This window comes from Pristiophorus japonicus, chromosome 1, assembly GCF_044704955.1.
Source record: "Pristiophorus japonicus isolate sPriJap1 chromosome 1, sPriJap1.hap1, whole genome shotgun sequence".
NCBI lineage: Eukaryota > Metazoa > Chordata > Chondrichthyes > Pristiophoridae > Pristiophorus > Pristiophorus japonicus.
In genome coordinates, this window is record NC_091977.1 from 522,739,192 (window position 1) to 522,765,531 (window position 26,340).

The following is a 26,340-nucleotide window of genomic DNA, read 5'->3' on the forward strand; positions in this document are numbered from 1 at the left end:
TGTTTCTTAATCTTGAATATTTAAACCTGATCTTAAATTAACCTGATGCTGAAAGACAAAATTCACAGTGTGTGTGAAAGTACATGGAAACCAAAAAACAATAGCACTCAACTTCAAAAAAGGGACTTGTATTAGAAAGACGAGTGCCAATATTTTCCTCTGTGCATTAATCTGTATACGTATTTACAAATTTGTTCGAAAGAGGAAAGTTCGAAGGGAGTACTTCTAGACTGCATGTTACATCAGACCTCTAATACATAACCTGTTCCAGCAAAATGTAGCTACAGCCCTCAATTCCTTTACAGCAAGTTTTCCGAATCTCAAGGATATTGTTGTGGGAAGGCATCTAGAAGACAGGTGCTTTACCCTCCCTTACTCCAGGTCCCACATCCCTTCATTATTCTCACGCACTTCCTAACAGCATCGCAAGTGCTGCAGCAGTAAGATCAAGGGAGCTCTCCAGCTCATTCTCTTCGTAGAGGAGGCAACCAATACAGGAGGGTCACAGAAGGGAAAAGAATGAAGAAAATACTAAAATGCATTACTGAAAAAGAAAACTTTGTACTTCGCGATCATCCTTCTTTTATCATGAAACGTATATTATTGGTTTCTTACATATCTTAAACTCAGATCTTTAGTCTTTCGCACTATTTTACACAGAAAAAGTGGCTTTTGGCCAATCAGTCTAAGTTAGATTTAAAAGTCTGGTTACGGATTTCTGAATTTCCATCAAGATTTTCGAGTTCCATTTCACCCCTCACCTCCGAGTCACAAAGTCGTAAATTCAAGTTCCACTCCAGAGACTTGAGCACATAATCTAGGCTGACACTCCAGTACTGAGGGAGTGCTGCACTGTTGGAGGTGCCGTCTTTCTGATGAGATATTCAACTGAGGTGGCTGTAAAAAGAGCCCATAGCAACTTTTGAATGAGGGAAGTTCAGGCCAATATTTATCCCTCAACCAATCTCACTAAAAACCGTATTAACTGGTCATTTACTCGATTGCTGTTTGTGGGACCTTGCTGTGGGCGAATTGGTTGCTGCAGTCTCCTACATCACAACAGTGAATACACTTAGAAGGTATTTCATTGGCTGTGAAGCACTTCAGGACTTTCTGCAGTTATGAAAGACACAATATAAATGCAAGTTCTTTCTTTCATCAAAATTTAATATAAAATGCACAGCAAGCTCCCACACACAGCAACGCGACAACGGCCAGATAATCAGTTTTTGTGATTAGATAGGATATATAGCACAGAAACAGGCCATTCGGCCCAAATTAGTCCATGCCGATGTTGATTGAGGGATAAATATTGGCCGAGACACCAGGGATAACTCCTCTGCTCCTCTTCGAAAGAGTGCTATGGGAATCTTTTACATCCACTTGAGAGAGCAGACACGGCCTCGGTTTAACGTCTCATCCGAAAAATGACTTATCCGCCAGTGCAGTTCCCTTGGTATTATGTGCTCAAATCTCTGGAGTAGGACTTGAACTCACAACCTTCTGGCTCAAAAGCAGGAGTGTAACCCACTCATCGTCATCATCATAGGCAGTCCCTCGGAATTGAGGAAGACTTACTTCCACTCCTGAAGTGAGTTCTTTGGTGGCTGAACAGTCCAATACGAGAGCCACAGACTCTGTCACAGGTGGAACAGATAGCCGTTGAGGGAAGGGGAGGGTGGGACTGGTTTGCCGCACTCTCTTTCCGCTGCCTGCTCTTGATTTCTGCATGCTCTCGGCGATGAGACTCGAGGTGCTCAGTGACCTCTTGGATGCGCTTCCTCCACCGAGGCAGTCTTGGGCCAGGGACTCCCAGGTGTCAGTGGGGATGTCGCACTTTATCAGGGAGGCCTTGAGGGTGTCCCTCCAGCGTTTCCACTGACCACCTTTGGCTCGTTTGCCGTGAAGGAGCTCCGAATAGAGCACTTGCTTTGGGAGTCTCGTGTCTGGCATGCGAACTATGTGGCCTGCCCAGCGGAGCTGACCGAGTGTGGTCAGTGCTTTAATGCTGGGGATGTTAGCCTGGATGAGGACACTGACGTTGGTGCGCCTGTACTCCGAGGGGATTTGTAGGATCTTGCGAAGACATTAACTGAGCCACGGCTGGCACTCCACCAAGGTTACAAGTAATTAAAAACAGTTCCAAGCCTGCAGCTTTGGTGAGATAAGATGCTAGTGACAAGAACCTCGGGACAATTTTTGGGGCCTGGATGAGTCCGTGTTTTAAGTTTACACAGAGAGCGAAAGATTGCAGCCCCTATTCCATTATTTGAAGGGGACTGCTCCTCCATTTCTGGCTACACTTCAGCCCCACGCTCCTGATCTTTGGCAACCCAGTGTGGAGAGGAGTGGACAGACTGGATGACCTCCTCGTGGGTCTGCTCCTGGGCCTGGCCACGGTTGGCATTACCAGGCCAGGTAAAACAGGGTCGATGGGGGCGTTTGCTCCGGCTGCTTGCCTCTCTTCGTCCGCGCCTGGGCGACCCTGGAGAGGGAGCACGCAGCGTCTGCCGGTACACTCGAGGGCTACCGAGACCAGTGAGCACCGCGAAGGACAGGAGTGCACAGTGGGTACAGGGAACAAAGTTTAAAAAGATTTGCATCTGTACAGAAACTTTCTGACCTTGGGCGTCCCAAAACACTTTATAGCCTAAAGATACAGACAGGTTACAGCACAGGAGGCCATTCGGCCCATCAAGCCCGTGCCGGCTCTCTGCAAGAGCACGTCTGCAATTCCCACTCCCCCGCCCTTTCCCCGAAGCTCTGCAATTTTTTTTCCTTCAAGTAATTATCCAATTCCCTTTTGAAAGCCACAAGCTTGAGGGGCTGAATGGCCTACTCCTGCTCCTAATTCTTATGATTCAGTCTGCCTCCACCGCTCTCTCTGGCAGTGCATTCCACTTGCTGCGTAAAAAGGTTTTTCATGATACCTTTGGTTCTTTTGACAATCACCTTAAATCTGTCTCCTCTGGTTCTCGACCCTTCCACCAATGGGAACAGTTTCTCTCTATCGCTTCGGTCTGAACCCCTCATGATATTGAGCTTCTCTACCAATCTCCACTCAACCTTCTCTGCTCCAAGGAGAAAAACCCCAGCTTCTGCAGTCCACGTAACTGAAGTCCCTCATCCCTGGAAACATTCTCGTAAATCTTTTCTGCATCCTCTCTAAGGCCTTCACATCCATCCTAAAGTGAGGTACCCAGAATTGGACGCAGTACTCGGGTTGAAGGCGAACCAGTGTTTTATACAGGTTCATCATAACTTCCTTGCTTTTGTATTCTATTCATGAAGCCCAGGATCCCGTATGCTTTTATTAACCACTTTCTCAACCTGCCCTGCCACCTTCAATGATTTGTGCACATATACCCCCGGGTCTCCCTGTTCATACACCCACTTTAGAATTGTACCCTTTACTTTATATTGCCTCTACTCATTCTTCCTGCCAAAATGCATCACTTCACATTTTTCTGTGTTAAATTTCATCTGCCATGTGTCCGCTCATTCCACCAGCCTGTCCAGGTCTTCTTGAAGTCTGTCATTATCCTCCTCACTGCTCACTCTACTTCCAAGTTTTGTGACATCTGCAAATTTTGAAATTGTGCCCTGTACACCCAAGTCCCAGTCATTAATATATATCAAGAAAAGCAGTGTACCAAATAAAACCTTCCTCCAGTTCAAAAAACAACTGTTCACTACTACTCTCTGTTTCCTGTCACTTAGCTAATTTCATATTCATGCTGCCACTGTCCCTTTTATTCCACAGGCTTCAACTTTGCTGGCCAGCGTATTATGTGGCTCTTTATCAAATGTATTTTGTAAGTCTGCATTGCCCTCATCAACTCTCTCTATTGCCTCATCAAAACAATTAAGTACTTTTGACACATTTTGTAATGTAGGAAATGCAGCAGCCAATTTGCACACAGCAAGCTCCCACAAACAGCAATGTGATAATGACCCGAGTGGATTGAGGGATAAATATTGGCCAGGGCACTGGGATAACTTCCCTACTCTTCTTCAAAATAGTACCATGGGATCTTTTACATCCACTTGAGAGGGCAGACAGAACCTCGAGTTTAACATCTCATCCAAAAGACTGCACCTCTGACAACGCAGCACTCCCTCAGCGCTGCAATGGAGTGTCAGCCTAGATTTTTTTTATGCTCAAGTCTCTGGAATGGGACTTGAACCCAAAACCTGTTGACTTAGAGTGCTACCCACTGGCTCAGAGACATGGACCATGTACAATAGACACTTCAAGTCGCTGGAGAAATACTACCAACGATGTCTCCGCAAGATCCTACAAATCACCTGGGAGGACAGACACACCAATATTAGCGTCCTCGACCAGGCCAACATCGAAGCACTGACCACACTTGATCAACTCCGTTGGGCAGGCCACATTGTCTGCATGCCAGACACAAGACTCCCAAAGCAAGTGCTCTACTCGGAACTCCTTCATGGCAAACGAGCCAAAGGTGGGCAGAAGAAACATTACAGGGACACCCTCAAAGCCTCCCTGATAAAGTGCAACATCCCCACTGACACCTGGGAGTCCCTGGCCCAAGGCCGCTCTGAGTGGAGGAAGTGCATCCGGGAGGGCGCTGAGCACCTCGAGTCTTATCGCCGAGAGCATGCAAAAAACAAGCGCAGCGGAAAGAGCGTGCGGCAAACCTGTCATACCCACCCCTTTCCTCAACGACTATCTGTCCCACCTGTGACAGGGACTGTGGCTCTCATATTGGACTGTTCAGCCACCTAAGGACTCATTTCAAGAATGGAACTTGGAGATATTACACTCTATTCCTTCATCCAAATCGTTAATGTATATTGTGAAGAGCTGGAGTCCCAGCACTGAGCCCTGCGGCACTCCACTAGTCACTGCCTGCCATTCTGAAAAGCAGCCGTTTATCCTGACTGGGTGGCGGTGTGAGCTGTGAGGAGGACGCTAAGAGGCTGCAGGGTGACTTGGACAGGTTAGCTGAGTGGGCAAATGCATGGTAGATGCAATATAATATGGATAAATGTGAGGTTATCCATTTTGGGGGCAAAAACACAAAGGCAGAATATTATTTGAATGGCAGCAGACTAGGAAAAGGGGAGGTGCAACGAGACCTGGGTGTCATGGTTCATCAGTCACTGAAAGTGGGCACGCAGGTACAGCAGGCAGTGAAGAAGGCAAATGGTATGTTGGCCTTCATAGCTAGGGGATTTGAATATAGAAGCAGGGAGGTCTTACTGCAGTTGTACAGGGCATAGTGAGGCCTTACCTGGAATATTGTGTTGAGTTTTGGTCTCCTAATCTGAGGAAGGACGTTCTTGCTATTGAGGGAGTGCAGCAAAGGTTCACCAGACTGATTCCAGGGATGGCTGGGCTGTCATAGGAGGAGAGACTGGATCAATTGGGCCTTTATTCACTGGAGTTCAGAAGGATGAGAGGGAATCTCATAGAAACATAGAAGATTCTGACGGGACTGGACAGGTTAGATGCAGGAAGAATGTTCCCGATGTTGGGGAAGTCCAGAACCAGGGGACATAGTCTTAGGATAAGGGGTAGGCCATTTAGGACTGAGATGAGGAGAAGAGACTTCTACACTCAGAGTTGTTAACCTGTGGAATTCCCTGCCGCAGAGAGTTGTTGATGCCAGTTCACTGGATATATTCAAGAGGGAGTTAGATATAGCTGTAACGGTTAAGGGGATTAAGGGGTATGGAGAGAAAGCAGGAAAGGGGTACTGAAGGAATGATCGGCCATGATCTTATTGAACGGTGGTGCAGGCTCGAAAGGCCGAATAGCCTACTCCTGCACCTATTTTTCTATGTTTCTATGGAAGCAAGTCTTCCTCGATTCCGAGGGACTGCCTATGATGATGACGGATATAAAATATAATTTGAAAAGTTTTGAATATTAAGTTTTATTATAATTTGGAATTCAATGTTTATGCCCCTTTTAAGGGGCGCTATGGGTTAAGGGTTTAAGTGTTCCGAATGGATGATTTAATACTAATTGATGAGAAGGATTAGAAGCCGAGGATAATGTAAGTTGTGCACGGCGACTGAGCACAGCGCGGCCAGGCCGGGCCGGTGTGGGAACGGAGGGGCGCCTCACCTGGGCCAGCTGGTTGTGAATGATTTGCTTGAGCTCGGAAGCCTTGTCCGGCGGCAGCGACATGATGTTTGCGGGAGGAATATTTAACCGGATATTTTCACCGAACACAGTCCACACACAGCAGCAGCACCGCCTGCATCGACCTCCTCTCCCTAATCAGCACCATCCCCTCCCTCACAACGACCAATCAGCACCGCCCCATCGCCCAACGGCCAATCAGCACCACCCTCTCTCACAACGGCAACCAATCACAGCCTCTACTCCCAATTGCCAATCAACACCGCCGCTCCTTCCAACGGCCAATCAGCACCGTCCCTTCTCCCAACGGCCAATCAGTACCGTCCCTCCTCCCAACGGCAACCAATCCTCGTCTCTCCTCCCAGCGGCCAGCAAGCCCCGCCCCTACATCCACGAAGCTCCGCCCCCCGCCCCCCCCCCCAAACAACCCACAGCAGCTCGAGCGTTTGAAACTTTGGCGGAAAAACCGAGCGGGAATTTCCCAACCCGCCCGCGTGCCCGCTTCAACCGCCTGGACATTTTTTTTTTAAATCCCCAAATAGCATTCCCCAAAAACCGGGATTGTTCAGTCGGATTTGAAAGAAACAGCTGCAGCTAGCTGCTTCTAAATAATTTTTTTAAAATGATCGCACTGGCGCCCTTTGTGTGATGCGCCGGTCGGAACGGAAGGACCCCCGAATCGGCGTGTGCGTCATTAGGAAGCGACAGTGACGGTTGGTGCGGAGCGGCGGCGTCTCGGGCCTGGGCATGGCGAGCGTGTTTATCGCCACTGGGCCGGCCTGTGGGAACCTCGGCGGCTACACCCTCATCATGGTAGGCAATCGCATCCAAAGGACGGACGGTCCGAAAAGCAAATTAAAAAAAAACCCTCACTGCCGGCGGCTGGAAATCTGACACAGAGACAGAAAGCACTCAGCGGCTCGGGCCGCGTCTGTGGACAGACAGACAGACAGACAGAGAGAGCCAGAGTTTACGGTTCAGGCCGGCGGCCCTTCGTCAGATCTGAGAGAGAAAAACACGTAAAGCTTTTCCAGTGGGTGCTTTCCATAAAGTGCGATTTACTCAACAGCCGGCCTTTAAACCTGTGAATTATCCAGCTCTCTTGCTGGAAGTCTCAATAATTCATCATCATCATCACAGACAGTCCCTCGGAATCGAGGAAGACTTGCTTCCAATTTAAAAATGAGTTCTTAGGTGACTGAACAGTTCAATTAGGGAATTACAGTCTCTGTCACAGGTGGGACAGACAGTCGTTGAGGGTAAGGGTGGGTGGGACTGGTTTGCCGCACGCTCTTTCCGCTGCCTGCGCCTGGTTTCTGCATGCTCTCGGCGACGAGACTCGAGGTGCTCAGCGCCCTCCCGGATGCACTTCCTCCGCTTGGGGCGGTCTTTGGCCAGGGACTCCCAGGTGTCAGTGGGGATGTTGCACTTTATCAGGGAGGCTTTGAGGGTGTCCTTGAAACTTTTCCTCTGCCCATCTTTGGCTTGTCTGCCGTGACGGAATTCCGAGTAGGGCGCTTGCTTTGGGAGTCTCGTATCTGGCATGCGAACGATTTGGCCTGCCCAACAGAGCTGATCAAGTGTGATCAGTGCTTCAATGCTGGGGATGTTGGCCTAGTTGAGGATGCTAATAATTAGTCATTACGACAACAAGGGAAGGCCATTCGGCCCATAGGGACCATGCCGGTCCATAATTTTATTTCCTCCAACAATGTGCGTTCAGTCAATAACATAAGAAATAGGAGCAGGAGTAGGCAGTACAGCACCTCGAGCCTGCTCCATCATTCAGTAAGATCATGGCTGATCTGATCTTGGCCTCTCCACTTCCCTGCCCACTCCCCATAACTCTTGATTCCCCTAGACTCCAAAAATATATTCAGAGACTCAGCATCCACAGCCCTCTGAGGTAGAGAATTCGAAAGATTCACAACCCTTTGAGTGAAGAAATTCCTCCTCATCTCAGTCTTAAATACCCTACCCCTTATCCTGAGCCTGTGCCCCCTAGTTCTAGATTCTCCAACCAGGGGAAACAACCTCTCAGCAGCTACCCTGTAAATCTCCTTCAGAATCTTGTATGTTTCAATGAGATCACCTCATTCTTCTAAACTCCAGTGAGTATAGGCCCATTCCACACAACCTTCCGGATATAAGAAGGGTCAGAGGGTCTAGTAAAGAGGAGGAACTGAGGGAAATCCTTATTAGTCGGGAAATTGTGTTGGGGAAATTAATGGGATTGAAGGCCGATAAATCCCCAGGGCCTGATGGACTGCATCCCAGAGTACTTAAGGAGGTGGCCTTGGAAATAGCGGATGCATTGACAGTCATTTTCCAACATTCTATTGACTCTGGATCAGTTCCTATCGAGTGGAGGGCAGCCAATGTAACCCCACTTTTTAAAAAAAGGAGGGAGAGAGAAAACAGAATTATAGACCGGTAAGCCTGACATCGGTAGTGGGTAAGATGATGGAATCAATTATTAAGGATGTCATAGCAGCGCATTTGGAAAGAGGTGACATGATAGGTCCAAGTCAACATGGATTTGTGAAAGGGAAATCATGCTTGACAAATCTTCTAGAATTTTTTGATGATGTTTCCAGTAGAGTGGACAAGGGAGAAGCAGTTGATGTGGTATATTTGGATTTTCAGAAGGCTTTCGACAAGGTCCCACACAAGAGATTAATGTGCAAAGTTAAAGCACATGGGATTGGGGGTAGTGTGCTGACATGGATTGAGAACTGGTTGTCAGACAGGAAGCAAAGTGTAGGAGTAAATGGGTACTTTTCAGAATGGCAGGCGGTGACTAGTGGGGTACCGCAAGGTTCTGTGCTGGGGCCCCAGCTGTTTACACTGTACATTAATGATTTAGACGAGGGGATTAAATGTAGTATCTCCAAATTTGCGGATGACACTAAGTTAGGTGGCAGTGTGAGCTGTGAGGAGGATGCTGTGAGGCTGCAGAGCGACTTGGATAGGTTGAGTGAGCAAATGCATGGCAGATGAAGTATAATGTGGATAAATGTGAGGTTATCCACTTTGGTGGTAAAAACAGAGAGACAGACTATTATCTGAATGGTGACAGATTAGGAAAAGGGGAGGTGCAACGAGACCTGGGTGTTATGGTACATCAGTCATTGAAGGTTGGCATGCAGGTACAGCAGGCGGTTAAGAAAGCAAATGGCATGTTGGCCTTCATAGCGAGGGGATTTGAGTACAAGGGCAGGGAGGTGTTGCTACAGTTGTACAGGGCATTGGTGAGGCCACACCTGGAGTATTGTGTACAGTTTTGGTCTCCTAACCTGAGGAAGGACATTCTTGCTATTGAGGGAGTGCAGCGAAGGTTCACCAGACTGATTCCTGGGATGGCGGGACTGACCTATCAAGAAAGACTGGATCAACTGGGCTTGTATTCACTGGAGTTCAGAAGAATGAGAGGGGACCTCATAGAAACGTTTAAAATTCTGATGGGTTTAGACAGGTTAGATGCAAGAAGAATGTTCCCAATGTTGGGGAAGACCAGAACCAGGGGTCACAGTCTAAGGATAAGGGGTAAGCCATTTAGGACCGAGATGAGAAGGAACTTTTTCACCCAGAGAGTGGTGAACCTGTGGAATTCTCTACCACAGAAAGTTGTTGAGGCCAATTCACTAAATATATTCAAAAAAGAGTTAGATTAGTCCTTACTACTAGGGGGATCAAGGGGTATGGTGAGAAAGCAGGAATGGGGTACTGAAGTTGCATGTTCAGCCATGAACTCATTGAATAGCGGTGCAGGCTAGAAGGGCCGAATGGCCTACTCCTGCACCTATTTTCTATGTTTCTATAATCATCATAAGACAGCCCCCTCATCCCAGGAATCAGTCTGGTGAACCTTTGTTGCCTCCCAGGCAAGTATATCCTTCCTTAGATAAGGAGACCAAAACTGTACACAGTACTCCAGGTTCTGCTGATGGGCTGAGATGAAGAAGGGGGTGTGGGAGGTGCCTCCTGTGGAACACAAACACTGGCACATTGTCAGCCTTTGCTCAGTGGATGTAAAAGATCTCATGGCCACTATTTCAAAGAGAGCAGGGAAGTTATCCCTGGTGTCCTGGCCAATATTTATCCCTCAATCCACATCTCTAAAACAGATTATCTGGTCATTATCACATTGCTATTTATGGGATCTTGCTATGTGCAAATTGATTGCTGCATTTTCTACATTACAACAGTGACTGCACTTCAAAAAGTACTTCATTGACTAAAGCGCTTTGGGATGACCTGAGATTGTGAAAAGCGCTATATAAATGCAAGTCTTTTCTTTTTCATAGGCCTATGGGGCCAAATGGCATCCTTCTGTGCTGTTAATGTAATTCTATATAAAATGTGGCTGAAGTACTGACCTTTCACAGATGGTGTTGGGCTTCACTGCAGTCCAGCCTTTTGGTATGATGGTCTCCTCTGTATGAGGAAGAGTCCATACCTAAAACACCCTGTCAGGATCTGTCTGACTTTGCTGATTGTTTCAGTGTTTTCTGTATTTGTTTAAGATTTCCAGCATCTGCAATATTTTACTTTTGCATTCTCTTCTATCTGAAGGGCAACATATATATGCATAATAAGAGGGGGCCAAGGATAGATCCTTGAGAAACTCTGGAGGTAATGTTGCGCGAGCGGTAAGAGAAGCCATTCATTGTATGAGGTTTGCTGGCTACGACTGGATAGATAAGAATGGCACCGGGCGAGAGCAGTCCCATCCAGCTGGGCAATAGAATGGTCAATCATGTCAATGGGTGCAGACTGATTGAGAAGGGTGAGGAGGGCTAGTGCACCACGGCCACTGATGCATAGGATGTCATTTGTGACTTTGTTAAATGTTGTTTTAGTACTGTGGCAGGAGTGGAAACCTGATTGGAGTGGTGCAAATATAGAGTTGCAGGAAAGATGGGAAAGGATTTGGGAAGTGAAATGATGTTCAAGAACTTTGGAGAGGAATGGGAGGTTGGAAATCTGGTGGTAGGTTTTTTGAAGAAAACTACATAGAAGCTACAATACGGAAACTTGCCTTTTGGCCCAACTAGTTCTGTTGGTATTGACCCTCCACATGAACAAACGGTTCTTACATTTATCCACCCTCTCCCCAAATCCCTAAAACTCAATTTCTGTCATCCGCTTATCCAACCTAATCTTGAATTTTGGCCTAGATTCTGCCTAAAATGCTGTAAACAATGTCCCCTCTAAGCTGTGCGCCTCTTACAATCTTTTACATTGTGAATACTGCGCAGAAATCTAAAGGGACCACGTGTTGAAAGAAACACGCCACGCAGAACAAAGTGCATTGACCAAGAACAAAATATTCCCCTAATTCCAGATCACGCCACCCCTGTAATCTAACTATAATTATCTTGGATACCTGAAGGGCTCCCTTCAGTTACGCTCGGCATACTGCTCTCACTGTCAGTCATACATTGTCTATATACTTCCTCCTCCAGTTCCACTTTATAATTAATGCTCACTCTCTCTTCGCCTAACCTCCCCAAAAATAAATTCTCATGCAGCGGAAAACCTGAAATTGCCCGTGCGGCCCCATCCTGGGGAAAGTATAAGAGAGCCTTACTTTGCAGCCTAAATTATTGCACCATTTTGGCTGCTGAAGCTTGCGTGATGGCAATTGAAAACGGGTGGGTAAGGAGAAGAAAAAAATGGGATAGGGTAGAGGGATGACACTAGTGATATTCCTGCAAAGTATATTCCCAATATCAAGTGTATGACTGGTGGATGGAAATGAGAGGAGAAAAGCATTGTGCACCACATGAAGATAGGATGTTTTGTATCCAGATATGTGGCCAATAAGTCGGTAAGTCTAAGGCCTGATTGCTGCTGTCTTTGCATTCTTTTACAAGCTCGTGAGTTCTGTGGCAATGGTGTGCCCTGTGAGTGGTGGGGGAGGGATAAAATAATTCTAATGTTAGGAACTCGGTGAACTTTATTTCCTCGATTATACCGTGGATCTGTTTAGTTATGAGGCACAATGCAGCATAAGTGTAATTTGATATAATTTTCAATTAACTGATCTTTTTGATGTTACAGCCAGTTGTGTCTGTGGGTAACGTTGGTCAGCTAACAGTGGATCTGATCATCTCTACACTCAGTTTGCCACGGGTTGGTTATTTCCACAGTGATTGCCTGCTTCCGGTGGTGGGAAACAATCCATATGCAACAACTTCAGAGAATTCAGCAGAAATGTGCATCAGCTCTGAGGGTGAGTAGCTTTTTGCATTAAGGAGAACGAGAGGCAATTGGATGTGTTGCGAGAGAGCATTAAGGAATATAGTTAGGTGGTAGGTCGATTCTATCAAAAAAGAGCTCAATATCCTTTACCTTTTCTTAAAATACTGAGGGGGTGCTGTACTGTCGGAGGTGCCATCTTCTGATGAGACGTTAATCCGAGGCCCTGTCTGCTCCCTCAGGTGGACGTAAACGATCCCTTGGCACACTGGTTTGCCGATGTGTAACTTGGAGGGGAACTTGCAGGTGATGGCGTTTCCGTGTACCTGCATCCCTAGTCCTTCTTGGTGGTAGAGGTCGCAGGTTTGAGAGGTGCTGCCCAAGAAGCTGTGGCGAGTTGCTGCAGTGCATCTTGTATATGGTACACCGGTGGTGGAGAGAATGAATGTTTAATGTGGTGGATGGGGTGCCACTCAAGCAGGCTGCTTTGTCCTGTTATGGTGCCGAGCTTCTTCAGTGTTCAAGCTGCACTCATCCAGGCAAGTGAAAAGTATTCCATCACGCTCCTGACTTGTGCCTTGTAGATGGTGGAAAGGCTTTTGGGAGTCAGAAGGTGAGACACTCGCCGCAGAATACCCAGCCTCTGACCTGCTCTTGTTGCCACAGTATTTACGTGGCTGGTCCAGTTACGTTTCTGGTCAATCGTGACCTCCAGGTTATTAAAGGGCGGGGGGGGAAATGCGCTTGATTTCTGCATGCTCTTGGCATTGAGACTCGAGGTGCTCAGAGCCCTCCTGGATGCACTTCCTCGACTGAGGACGGTCTTTGGCCAGGGACTTCCAGATGTCAGTGGAGATGTTGCACTTTAACAGGAAGGCTTTGAGGGTGTCCTTGTAATGTTTCCGCTGCCCACCTTTGGCTCGTTTGCCGTGAAGGAGTTCCGAGTAGAGCGCTTGCGTTGGGAGTCTTGTGTCTGGCATGCAAACTATGTGGCCTGCCCAGCGGAGCTGATCAAGTGTGGTCAGTGCTTCAATGCTGGGGATGTTGGCCTGGTCGAGGACACTAATGTTGGTGCATCTGTCCTTCCAGGGGATTTGTAAGATCTTGCGGAGACATAATTAGTGGTATTTCTTCAGCGATTTGAGGTGTCTACTGTACATGGTCCATGTCTCTGAGCCATACAGGAGGGCGGGTATTACTACAGCCCTGTAGACCATGAGCTTGGTGGCAGTTTTGAGGGTCTGGTCTTCAAACACTCTTTTCCTCAGGCGGCCGAAGGCTGCACTGACGCACTGGAGGCAATGTTGAATCGTGTCGTCAATGCCTGCTCTTGTTGATAAGAGGCTCCCAATGTATGGGAAGTCGTCCACGTTGTCCAGGGCCACACCGTGGATCTTGATGACTGGGGGGCAGTGCTGTGTGGCGAGGACAGGCTGGTGGAGCAGACCCCTCACGTACAGACCTTTTTGTATGGCTTCCAAAGGCAGCCATTTTAATTAGTTATTATGTAGTTATTATAATTACATCCAGCCAGAAAATGGTTCATTGTTCTAATTGCAAAAGAATAGTCCCTGATGTTGCTCATTTTCCCGACTGGAATGGAAGTCTTTCTTCTTGAGGATGTGGTATATTATAAATAAACTGGTTCCTATAACTGCAAAAGCTTCAATGTGATAGTTTGGTGGCCTCTTGTGTTTCATGTGCTGATTTTCTCTCTGTTTACAGTTTATGCATCGGCAGAGCAGAAGTTGGCAGTCCTGCAGATTCGTTCCCCAATTGTTCAGGTATTCACTGCAACAAAATAAGGAGATTTCTGTCTTTGTTTAATGGTGTTTTAAAGCAGTGGGAATTTAAATGAAGCTGTTTGCCCTCACCAAATATCAAAATGGGAGATGAGATGTCTGGGACTGAAAATTAGTTTCCATAAAGAGATTTTGTTTTAGCATGTACTGAATTGTATCAAGGTATTCAGCAAGTACATGAGACTTGGATGACACCATTGTAACTAATCGTGGTTGATTAAGCAATTTGGACTTCTGAGGCCTTTGAACTGTTTTAGTACTGGAATGGAATTTTTTTGGAAAGTTGGCACTAATGACAGTGCAGCACTCCCTCAGCACAGCACCGGAGTGTCAGCCTACAATTTTGTGCTCAAGTCTCTGGAATGGAACATGAGCCCACAGCCTTCTGACTCAGCCGAGAGAGCGTTAAACCGAGGCCCCGTCTGCTCTCTTGGGTGGACCATGGAACTATTTTGAAGTAGAGCAGTGGTGTTATCTCTTGTGTCCTGGCCAAAGTTGGCAGAGTACAGCTAGACTGCATATGCCAACAAAACCGAGACAAGATAAGACAAACAAGTCATTCCTTGTTCTATTTTATAAGAAATAGGAGCAGGAACCTGCTCCGCCATTCAATAAGATCATGGCTGATCTTCTACCTCAACTCCACTTTCCTGCTCTTGATATCTCTTGATGCCCTTAATATTCAAAAATCTATCGATCTCTGTATTGAACATACTCAACGATTGAGCCTCCACAGCCCTCTGGGATAGAGAATTTCAAACATTCACCACTCTGAGCGAAGAAATTTCTCCTCATCTCAGTCCTAAATGGCCGACCCTTTATTCTGAGACTGACCCCTGATTCTAGACTCCAGCCAGGGGAAACATCCTCCCTGCATCTATCCTGTCAAGCCCTGTAAGAATTGTGTGTGTTTCAATTAGATCACACCTCATTCTTCTAAACTCTAGAGAATATAGGCCTAATCTACTCAATCTCTCCTCATAAGACAATCCTTCCATCCCAGGAATCAGTCTGGTGAACCTTCATTGCAATCCCTCTATGGCAATTATATCCTTCCTTAGGTAAGGAGACCAAAACTGTGCACAGTACTCCAGGTGTGGTCTCACCTATATAATTGCAGTAAGACATCTTTACTCTCATACTCAAATCCTCTTGTAATAAAGGCTATTTGCTTTCTTAATTGCTTGCTGTACCTGCATGTTAACTTTCAGTGATTTGTGCACAAGGACACCCAGGTCCCTCTGAACAGCAACATTTCCCAATCTCTCAATTTCCCAATGTTGTTTTCTGATCCCTAAGAGCAGGAGTCGGAGATTTACAATTAACTTTTAAACGATCTGCAAACATTTCAATTTGTTACTTGTCCAGTAGCCTTTAAAGATGCAGTGCAGGTTAAACACAGCTATACATCATAGGCATGTTTAAAGCCCCAGACTACCTGTGAACAACACCATAGGCAATCTGCTAGGTAACTGGGGTGCCTTGGGGTTTATGTATACTGCGCTGCCCTGTTCGCTTCACTGTCTGACCATTCTCAGCTTTGGAATTTGGCATTCAGTCTTTAAACTGGAAAAGACTTGCTTTCAAATAAAAATGGATTATTATGATCTGCCATTCAGCACATCAAATGCATAATGTGTTTTAGAGCAAGGTGGTGGTAATTGTTCTGATGAAGTACATTCAGATGTTGAATGCAGTTTGCTCTCGTGTGAAAGACCAGGTGGTCATAGTCACAACGCGTCTCCTGTCCTTAAATGGAAAGACAGCGCATTAAGTCATTTCCATTTCAGAACGCAGTAATGTTTTAGAAACAGGAAGCCCATTTGTTTTGAAGTCAGGACGTTGGCCTCCGTTAAGAAACAGCGAAGGGTTTCATTGGAGAAATGGTAGGGTTGTTCTTTTGGAAAGATGAGATTGAATGGGCTTTTGTTCATCCAAACCTGTCTTGTGACCTATTAGCTTTTGGGGTAGAAATAGTTCCATTTGACATCCTAATTGCCATCTGTTTTATTTTAACTTAATTAAGCAGGATGTTAAACTCACTAAAACTTCTTTACCCAGTGGTTAGAATGTGGAAAATGCTACCACAAGGAATAGTGTAGATGCATTTAGTACATGAGGGAGAAAGGAATAGAACGATATGCTGACGTGGTGCGATGAAGTAGGGTGGGAGGAGGCTTGTGTGGAGCATAAACACCGCATGGATCAGTTGGGCCGAATGGCCTGTTTGTGTAAATGCTGTAAATTCTATGTAATAACCAGAGTTTTATTCGCTTCTTATAGGGTAAACACCGCTCATTCCGACAGCAGCTCCTTTCTTGGATTAAAGAGAGTGAATTCAGCAGAGTCGTGGTCTTGTCCAGCAGCCACGCCCACCACCGTGTCGACCGGCAGCTTGTTGGGTAGGGTCAGCAGCAACATAAGTTTTAACTTTAAAAATGATAAAATTAGGTTTCAAATGTTCAGTGGGTGAATGGTACATTACTGAGGTAAGAAGACCAGGTCTGATCCTAGCTATTCTGTGTCAGCTGGTCTCAGCAAGGACTGTCTGGACTGTGAAGCGGGGAGATCCAGCTCCTGTTGGTTATTTAACTGACTACAGCTAGGCAGATCGGGATCAGTTGTGATAGTCCCATGGTTGAATCACCTCTGACACTTGCCAAAGCTCTCATGTAAAAGACTAGCCACTTGGGGTGAGGTACCGAGGGCTGGTGCCACTTGTGGAACTGCGTCTCGGTAAGAGTCAGCATCTTCAGGAGAGGACAACAATTTTTGCCTCATTTCTAATCCGTTTTTTTTGAACAAGTTTCTCACGAGCAGGATAGAAATGTATACAGCGCCAACATACAAAATGTCAAAACGATCTCTCGCGTCACAAACTTAGCATTCCATCTGTGATTTCCAGCAAAAAAAATCAAGTTTTCATAGAAATATAGAAACATAGAGAATAGGTGCACGAGTAGGCCATTCGGCCCTTCGAGTCTGCACCACCATTCAATATGATCATGACTGATCATGCAACTTCAGTACCCCATTCCTGCTTTCTCTCCATACCCCTTGATCCCTTTAGCCGTAAGAGCCACATCTAACTCCCTTTTGAATATATATAACGAACTGACCTCAACAACTTTCTGTGGTAGAGAATTCCACAGGTTCACAATTCTCTGAGTGAAGAGGTTTCGCCTCATCTCGGTCCTAAATGGCTTACCCCTTATCCTTAGACTGTGACCCCTGGTTCTGGACTTTCCCAACATTGGGAACATTCTTCCTGCATCTAACCTGTCCAATCCCATCAGAATTTTATATGTTTCTATGAGATCCCCTCTCATCTAAATTCCAGTGAATATAAGCCTAGTCGATCCAATCTTTCTTCATATGTCAGTCCTGCCATCCCGGGAATCAGTCTGGTGAACCTTCGCTGCACTCCCTCAATGGCAAGAATGTCCTTCCTCAGATTAGGAGACCAAAACTGTACACAATATTCAAGGTGTGGCCTCACCAAGCCCCTGTACAACTGCAGTGTCCTATACTCTAATCCTCTCGCTATGAAGGCCAACATGCTATTTGCCTTCTTCACCACCTGCATGCCAACTTACAATGACTGATGTACCATGACACTCAGGTCTCATTGCACCTCCCCTTTTCCTAAGCTGTCACCATTCAGATAATATTCTGCCTTCCTATTTTTGCCACCAAAGTGGGTGGCAAAAATAGAAATACATTATACTGCATCTTCCATGCATTTGCCCACTCCCCTAATCTGTCCAAGTCATCCTGCAGCCTCTTAGTATCCTCCTCACAGCTCACACCGCCACCCAGCTTAGTGTCATCTGCAAACTTGGCGATATTACATTCAATTCTTTTGTCTAAATTATTGATGTATATTGTAAATAGCTGGGATCCCAGCACTGAACCTTGCGGTACCCCACTAGTCACTGTCTGCCATTCTGAAAAGGACCCGTTTATTCCTACTCTTTGCTTCCTGTCTGCCAACCAGTTCTCTATCCATGTTAATACATTACCCCCAATACCATGTGCTTTAATTTTGCACACTAATCTCTTGTGTGGGGTCTTGTCAAAAGTCTTTTGAAAGTCCAAATACACCACATCCACTGGTTCTCCCTTGTCCACTGTACGAGTTATATCCTCAAAAAATTCTAGAAGATTTGTCAAGCATGATTTCCCTTTCATAAATCCATGCTGACTTGGACCGATCCTGTCACTGCTTTCCGAATGCACTGCTATTTCATCTTTAATAATTGATTCCAACATTTTCCCCACTACCGATGTCAGGCTAACTGGTCTATAATTCCTATATATACTAATACTAATATACTAGGAGTTTGTATAATGATGTGTGAGCTTTCAGCCTTTGTACTAATTTGTGGTCCCATTTTACTGTTACATAACATAAGAATTGGGAGCCTGCTCCGCCATTCAAGATCATGGCTGATTTTCTACCTCAGCTCTACTTTCCCGCCTGATTCTCATATCCCTTGATTCCTCTTGACTCCAAAAATCTATCGATCTCAGCCTTGAATATACTCAACGACTCAACAGCCACAGACCTCTGGGGTAGAAAATTACAAAGATTCACAATCCTCTGAGTGAAGAAATTCTTCCACATCTCATTCTTAAATTACTGACCCCTTATCCTGAGGGGTGTAGTGGCCTGCGTTGTAGTTACAGATATAGGGCTATAAATTCGTCTTTTGACGATGGTATTTTTTTCAGCATTTTCGCCAAAAATAGTTAAATTGCCACTATTTTTTAAAGGCCTAAAATTGGCCCCAAAAAATATGCCTGATGGTAAAAATCGGCATGCACGAGGATTCGCGGTGGAAACCGTGGCCCTCGCCAATTTTAGTTCGAGGCTGATTACCGCTAAAAGGACAGGCCCTGGGAGAGGGGAAAACACACACAAAATGCAAAAATAAAAAATCACAAGACACTTATCTAGCGAATCGCTGAAAAAGAATTAAAAAGTAAAAACTTTAACTTGCCTTTTTTGCTTCATACTTACCACTGTTTCTGGGGCTGTAACGCAGGCTTTTCTCGGGTGTTTTTTTTCACCCAGAATACGGGTGGGCCTCGGGCTGTCGCCGACCTCTCCCCCGCCAACCTCGGGCCGGCCCCCACTCGACCCCTCCCCTACCTACCTTGTCCCAGGCGTTTCTGGACTCGGGATGACGGGAAGACGTTCTGAAGTCCGGAAGTACACAATCCTGAGCGGCCTCGTTCCTGAAACTTCCGAATTCTTGATGCTGTGCCTGTATCGCTTTTTTCCATCTTGCACGACGGCGGTCCGCTTTTCAGCGGTATTTCAAAACCGCCGGCGCACCACTTTGGTCACTTTAAGTGAACACCTTTTTCTGTCAAAAAAGGCGAAATATCGCCGGAAAAAAACGGGTGCAAGGCTGGCCAATTTCTAGCCCAAAAGAACAAGCCTGTAAGAACAAGTTAAACAATTAACAAGTGTCTGCCAGTTCCGGCGTTCTTGTACTGCTGTTAGTTTAGTTAAATGTTATCCATATTTACAAGGCTGTTTAGGATTATTTGGTGTAGATTTTAGACAGTGTTGTGATAACTAAGAACCTAATAACTTTTTGCGTGTCTGGAAATCCTGTGAGGATCTCTTTTTTTTTTCTGGATACATTTCACTTACTATTAATTTGCCTGCCTTTGCACGAATCGTTGCATATTAATTTATTCATAAATCTGATAGAAACATAGAAAATTGGTGCATGAGTAGGCCATTCGGCCCTTCGAGCCTGCACCGCCATTCAATGAGTTCATGGCTGAACATGCAACTTCAGTACCCCATTCCTGCTTTCTCGCCATACCTCTTGATCCCCCTAGTAGTAAGGACTACATCTAACTCCTTTTTGAATATATTTAGTGAATTGGCCTCAACAACTTTCTGTGGTAGAGAATTCCACAGGTTCACCACTCTCTGGGTGAAGAAGTTTCTCCTCATCTCGGTCCTAAATGGCTTACCCCTTATCCTTAGACTGTGACCCCTGGTTCTGGACTTCCCCAACATTGGGAACATTCTTCCTGCATCTAACCTGTCTAAACCCGTCAGAATTTTAAATGTTTCTATGAGATCCCCTCTCATTCTTCTGTACTCCAGTGAATACAAGCCCAGTTGATCCAGTCTTTCTTGATATGTCAGTCCCGCCATCCTGGGAATCAGTCTGGTGAACCTTCGCTGCACTCCCTCAATAGCAAGAATGTCCTTCCTCAAGTTAGGAGACCAAAACTGATGTGTGTAGAATTTCGGATTGCCACACAAATTAAGGGCGGAAAGTTTTTAGCTGGAGAACGTTCTGACGGGATTGGACAGGTGAGATGCAGAAAGAATGTTACTGATGTTGGGGAGTCCAGAACCAGGGGTCACAGTCGAGGGACAAGAGGACCGAGATGAGGAGAAACTTCTTCATCCAGAGAGTTGTGAATCTGTGGAATTCTCTACCACAGAAAGTTGTTGAGGCCAGTTCGTTAGATATATTCAAAAGGGAGTTAGATGTGACCCTTACGGCTAAAGGGATCAAGGGGTATGGAGAGAAAGCAGGAATGGGGTACTGAAGTTGCATGATCATATTGAATGGCAGTGCAGGCTCGAAGGACCGAATGGCCTACTCCTGCACCTATTTTCTATGTCTGGAAAGGTTAGAAGTGGACATAGTTCCCAGTGGACAAGTAGTGGAAGGTGATAGACTAGGGGGTTACATTTAACTGTTCTTGTGTTTTATAAAGGTGTTGGAGCAAGAACAGGTGCATGCTTCTTAATTTTATTAAAGGAAAGTCAGCATGAAACTTAAAATTCTACCAGTGCAATCAAACACTTTAGAAACTGCGTTCCATCTTCCCAGCACTCCATTACGCTATTTGGCAACGCCTGCTCTTCAGACCATTTCGGGAGACAAGTTCCAGACCCTCGAATGGAAAGAACTGGAAAGGGTAGCGGCCTTCCCTGGGATTAGTGAGGAGGAACAAGAGATCTACATACCAGGAGGGGGCATCACAAAATCGCTCTACAATGACAGGTAGGAGATTTGATATGTCTGTGGTGCTCACAGAGTGAGGATGATGTTTCGCTGTGTAACTGCAGGGTGCAGTGTGGCATAAGTATGACGGAGATCTCTTGATAACCTGCACCATTGCAACTGGAGGGATGGAATTTAACTGAGATTCAATTCCAAACATGCTGGCTGATGGCTTTGGTTTACCCCACAACATGTTCAAGACTGAAGCAACTCAAGCTGGTACAACCTGCTACTTGGGTTTTGATTTGCAAAGCTTCAGCTACTGAATTGCAAGCCCTGGAATGCACTGCACATTAACTTGCATTCAAGGGTGATGTACACTCAGGAATCTACAGCATATTCTGGCTGCCCAAGATATTCTCAACAACAGTGCCGGATTTATATATTTTTATTCATTCCTGGGATGTGGGCATCGCTGGCAAGGCCAGCATTTATTGCCCATCCCTAATTGCCCTTGAGAAGGAGGTGGTGAGCCTCCTTCTTGAACCGCTGCAGTCCGTGCGGTGAAGGTTCTCCCACAGTGCTGTTTGGGAAGGAGTTCCAGGATTTTGACCCAGCGCCGATAAAGGAACTGCAACATATTTCCAAGTCAGGATGGTACATGACTTGCAAGGGAACTTGGAGGTGGTGTTCCCATGCGCCTGCTACCTTTGTCCTTCTAGGTGATGGAAGTCATGGGTTTGGGGGGGCTGCGGGGTTGTGTCGAAGAAGCCTTGGCAAGTTGCTGCAGTGTACCTTGTAGATAGTACACACTAGACGATGCATGCTGGTGATGGGTGGGGTGCTAATCAAGCGGGCTGCTTTGTCCTGGATGGTGTCGAGTATCTTGTGTTGTTGGCACTGCACTCAACCAGGCAATTGGAGAGTGTTCCATCACACTCCTGATTTGTGCTTTGTAGATGGTGGAAAGACTTTGGGAAGTCAGGAGATGAGTCACTCTCTGCAAAATACTCAGCCTACTATAGTATTTTTAATGTAGAAAAGGACCTTTTGAAGAAATGGATGCCTTTCCAGGAGGATTGGGAAAGGTGACCAAAAGCTTCGATGAATCGATGCCTCTTCAGAAGGCTCTCAAACGCAGGGAAGGAAAGTAGTGAATAAAGGGATTTGGTGAAGATTTTCCAAAGAATTAGGGCCAAGGCAACTGAAGGTTCTCTTGCAAAGATAGAACAAGAGGGTGAAGGAAGGGGAGAGAGAGTGATGCCCAGGACACCAGAGTCAGAGGGCTGGAGGACATAGGTCCTGCAGAAGGTTAAGTAGATGTGCAAGAAGGTGGATAGATTTATAGACCGAGATGAGGAGCCAATACAAACAATCGAGGATGGGTGTGGGGTTCCGTGCAGGGTTAGATGATTTGAAATTTATGGAGGGTGTGAAGCTGCCAAGGTGGGCATTTCAGAAGTCTAGGGGTGAGCGAGATGTGTTTCCAGTAAGGTCAAAAAAGAAAGACTTGCATTTATATAGCGTCTTTCGTGATGTGCGGTCACTGTTGTGGGAAACTCGGCAGCCAATTTGCACACAAGCAGCAATGTGATATATAATCTCCTTGAGTGATGTTGATTGAGGGATAAATATTGGCCCAGGACACTGGGGATAACTCCCCTGCTCTTCTTCAAAATAGTGCCATGGGATCTTTTACGTCCCTCTGAGGGAGTGGTCGGGGCTTCAGTTTAACATCTCATCCAAAAGGCAGCACCTCCGATAGTGCAGCACTCACTCAGCACTGCACTGTCAGCTTAGATTTCTGTGCTCAAATCTCTGGAGTGGGACTTGAACCCACAACCTTCTGACTCAGAGGCGAGAGTGTTGCCCACTGAGCCCACACAAGATGGAGAGAAGCCATGTGACATTTTGGAAGTAAGTAATATTGGCAGTGGATACAGTAACAGGGTCTGAAGCTTCGTTTTGGATTGCACAGTGCGAGGGTGTGTGCAGTGAGTGTGGCTCGGCTTAATTGAGCAGCCTGGGAAGAGGGTGGAGGGGAAGGAAAAGGATTTTTGGTGTGAATGAAAACAATGGCAGTGATCGTCTTGATGAATTGTAGGAAACTTTGGCTCAACCACAGCTTAATCTCAGACAGGCAATTCTCACCAAACTAAGGTTAGGAAAAAAAACCACATGAATGCTGTTGGAAGAGATATGACCAGCTTATCTGAGGGGCTAGATGGCCTACTCCTGTTCCTAATTCTTATGTTCTTATAACCTTAACAGTAAAACAGGTGGGTTCCAATGAAAGACTAGGAAAACTTCTATTCCACTCCCTTTGTTCAGAGACAGCCCAGATTAAATCTCGTTTGTGAGGGTATGTGCCTTCATTCACTGGCTGACCAGGTTATGTGATGTGTACATTTGGGGGCTGCCTGTTGGCTCCACAAGTGTCAGAATTCCCAACAATAAGACCTGGTTCAAACCTATGCCAAGGATAGGTTGTGCTCAGCTGAGTTGAGTTTCAGCAGTGCTCAGCTGGGTCACCAGAGGGAGCACTTTAACAAAACTACCTGCGGGAATTTAAAATCTGGCTCAACTCGACACACAAAATACTAGCGCATTTGAGCAGTCTCTGGTCAACGCTTGCTGAATACGGCAACAGTGAAGACCTAAAGGACTGGATAGATAGCACTAAGAAATTCAGAGTTTTATAGTAAAGGAAATATTTCTGCACCTGTTTGTGGGCTAACTGTCTTGCTTATTTTGTTTGTGTGTAGTTGCACTGAAGGAATTCCATTGGCAGTGCTCCTGATTTTCTGTTCCGAAGGGGATAATATCCCTGATGCATTCAACCTTCTCACCTTCCTGAATGAGTGGATTCAGTTAATAGAAAAAACAGTAAGTGATGCCTTTCTGCTGAACTGTAAACTGTTCAAAGTGATCCCTGAGATTGCTTGAACATTAGCTAGTGACTGTGGTACAGGTGGTTTCTCTTATTTTTGGAGTAGTGGAATATTTGATTAAAATAAATCCATTCTTTATCAGGGATATCAAACTGGTGCAGCTGTGTATTTTAACGAAAATGAGCCAAATCTTCCTGGAGAAGTAATGGTGACTTCACGACACACGCCGTTATTAATGCGCAAATCAGACAGCAAGCTTGGGGGATTAAGAGATGTGCCGTGAGTTGCAAATCTCCAGAACTTGCTCGATTTACGCCGCTCCGCTGTTAGCTTTGCACAAACGGCATCTTGTCCTCTGTCTCCGTTATTTTTAAGAACTTTCTGGATTTGTACATTAATTGCCCATTAAACTCGTCGCAGTAAATTGGGGCTCATAATTAAGAGCGTAAGTAACCTTTTAACTGTTGATGAAATGCCAATCAAGCTTCTCTGGCCCAGAAAGGGAACAATTTAAACTGTTATTCCAGCTTTTGAGCAGTCTCTGGTAAATTATTCTTGGAGACTTTTTAAAAATCATACTTTCGTTTTCTCTCTCTCAATCCAATCTTTCTTTCCCCCTCATTATTTCTCTTTCTGTACCTAATTTGGCTCTAATTCACCCATCTCTGTCGTTCCTGTTTCTTTCTCAATCCTTGACTCTTTGGTTAAGGAGATCCCACCATTTTACTAAGGTCCAGGTTGCCCTCGGCCTTCTAACTTCAAGGAAGGATAAGCCAATTTTATGCAACCTTTTCTCTCGAGTTCAACCCTTTAATCCCTGGTATATTCTGGTGAATCTGCGCTGTAACCTCTTCAAAGCCAATATATCTTTCCATTTTAAGTTGCAAAAAATTTAAAACTTCCTTCAGTTGAGCCAGCTTATTTAACTGACACCAAACCCTCTCCTTGAGCTTATCCCTCTTTGGATGTTCATTCAGGCTGAACCACAGCTGTATCTTGTTTGTACCAAAGCTGAGCTTCAAACTCCTTATCCTCCATCTTTTGATGTAGAATTTCATCGATCTGAGAAACTTTTTTTCCTTTTGGGAAGATTGGGTAAATCTATTACTGAATAGCATGTAGCAAATTGGATATGGTGGGGTGTTTAAGGCCAGCATGGCAAATATAGCTTCTGTACTGGTCCAGTGCCGCCACTTGGCTATCCTGCCATTTACTGGGAAGTGATTTAGTGCTGCTGGTGTTTCAGGATCCTCTGATCCAAGGGCACAGCTTAGAGTGAAGCCTTGGTTAGACTAGAGTTGGGAAATAACCTCTGACTGACTGAGCAGGCTGTGAATCACTTCGAGGCAATGACCCTCGATTTGTTTGTGAGCTGACACCAGTATTTTATTGGCATATGGAGTTTAAAATGTTTCAAGGAAGACTCGTACTACACGGGTTATGTAACTTTCTGGCTACAGCACAGTATTGACACAGGATGCTGCAATTGAATGGGGTTGATCTGTTTGATTGATTGATTGAAATGCTTCCCTTCAGAATGATCAGCAAACCGTGACCCAGGCACAGTGGAAGATCCCAAGTTCTTGGAGATTGCTGTTTGGCAGTGGCATTCCACCAGCTCTCTTCTAATCTAAAAATCCAGACTGTAATGTGACCTTAAATGGGTTGAAACTATGTTTACACTTTCGCACTGCTTGTTACAGTGACTCATTGACTTCATGGCAATACGCTTAAAAGCTTCAGTACTCCGAAGATCTAAATTATGTACTGTATCTACTACCCATTTTGCTGCAGAAACCTTGCTGTCTTATCGATTATAAAGTATTTACTATCACTAGGTATGTGAACAGAAATACATGGTATGTTTAAAATGAGGGATTGATGTACTTTAAATATGCAGCGAATGAAATGTGTAAAATGTGGCTTTGTAAGAAAGGAACTGTCGTTTTCAGAAGTACTTTGAGAATTAGTGCTATGTACATTGTGTAAATGTTTTTTTAATTGTCTCTAGCTGGCATTTATCGGCCATCTAAAGTCTCACTTGAACCACATGCTCAGGGTTTGAGAAAATTGCTACTTTTAAAAGTAAAACATTTTCTGTACTCTTGACATTTTGCTTTGTGTTTATAAATTGCTGTTTATAACTTTCTCCAGGTTTCAACATAAGCCACTGAGGCAGTTAACATAGATACAATTGCTGTTCAAATAGCAATGGCTGAAGTTGAGCTGCACCTAAGAACTTTAGCGTTGACACTTGCCATGCTCCACCCAGCAAAGCCAATAGAATGTTTAATGCAAGTCAGAGAAGTCGTGATCAAACTGTTCAGTGC

At 45.4% G+C, this 26,340-nt stretch overlaps 2 protein-coding genes across 4 annotated transcripts in view; one reads left to right on the forward strand and one right to left on the reverse strand.

The window, feature by feature from the left end:
- cep76 (centrosomal protein 76) overlaps positions 1-6,279 on the reverse strand; it is a 78,934-nt gene extending 72,655 nt beyond the window's left edge. Inside the window, exons 1-2 of one of the 2 annotated variants that reach the window (XM_070877018.1) lie at positions 6,107-6,279; positions 5,268-5,372 (exon numbers count right to left, since the gene is read on the reverse strand). In XM_070877018.1, coding sequence (XP_070733119.1) covers positions 5,268-5,372; positions 6,107-6,169 — 168 coding nt within the window. In that variant the 5' untranslated portion in view covers positions 6,170-6,279. The remainder of the gene's footprint in view (positions 1-5,267; positions 5,373-6,106) is intronic. The other variant, XM_070877019.1, reaches the window with a different exon arrangement.
- A 471-nt stretch (positions 6,280-6,750) lies between these two features.
- psmg2 (proteasome (prosome, macropain) assembly chaperone 2) lies at positions 6,751-26,119 on the forward strand. 2 transcript variants are annotated; one of them, XM_070877020.1, is made up of 7 exons: positions 6,751-6,937; positions 12,191-12,362; positions 14,054-14,112; positions 16,414-16,532; positions 21,006-21,179; positions 23,885-24,005; positions 24,153-25,539. In XM_070877020.1, the coding sequence occupies exons 1-7, from the start codon at positions 6,872-6,874 to the stop codon at positions 24,291-24,293; spliced, it is 852 nt and encodes a 283-aa protein (XP_070733121.1). In that variant the 5' UTR covers positions 6,751-6,871; the 3' UTR covers positions 24,294-25,539. The 2 variants fall into 2 exon arrangements, with proteins under 2 accessions (XP_070733121.1, XP_070733123.1); XM_070877022.1 differs by lacking the exon at positions 24,153-25,539 and adding an exon at positions 25,547-26,119 and having other exon boundaries at positions 6,768-6,937.
- The last annotated feature ends 221 nt before the right edge of the window (positions 26,120-26,340 follow it).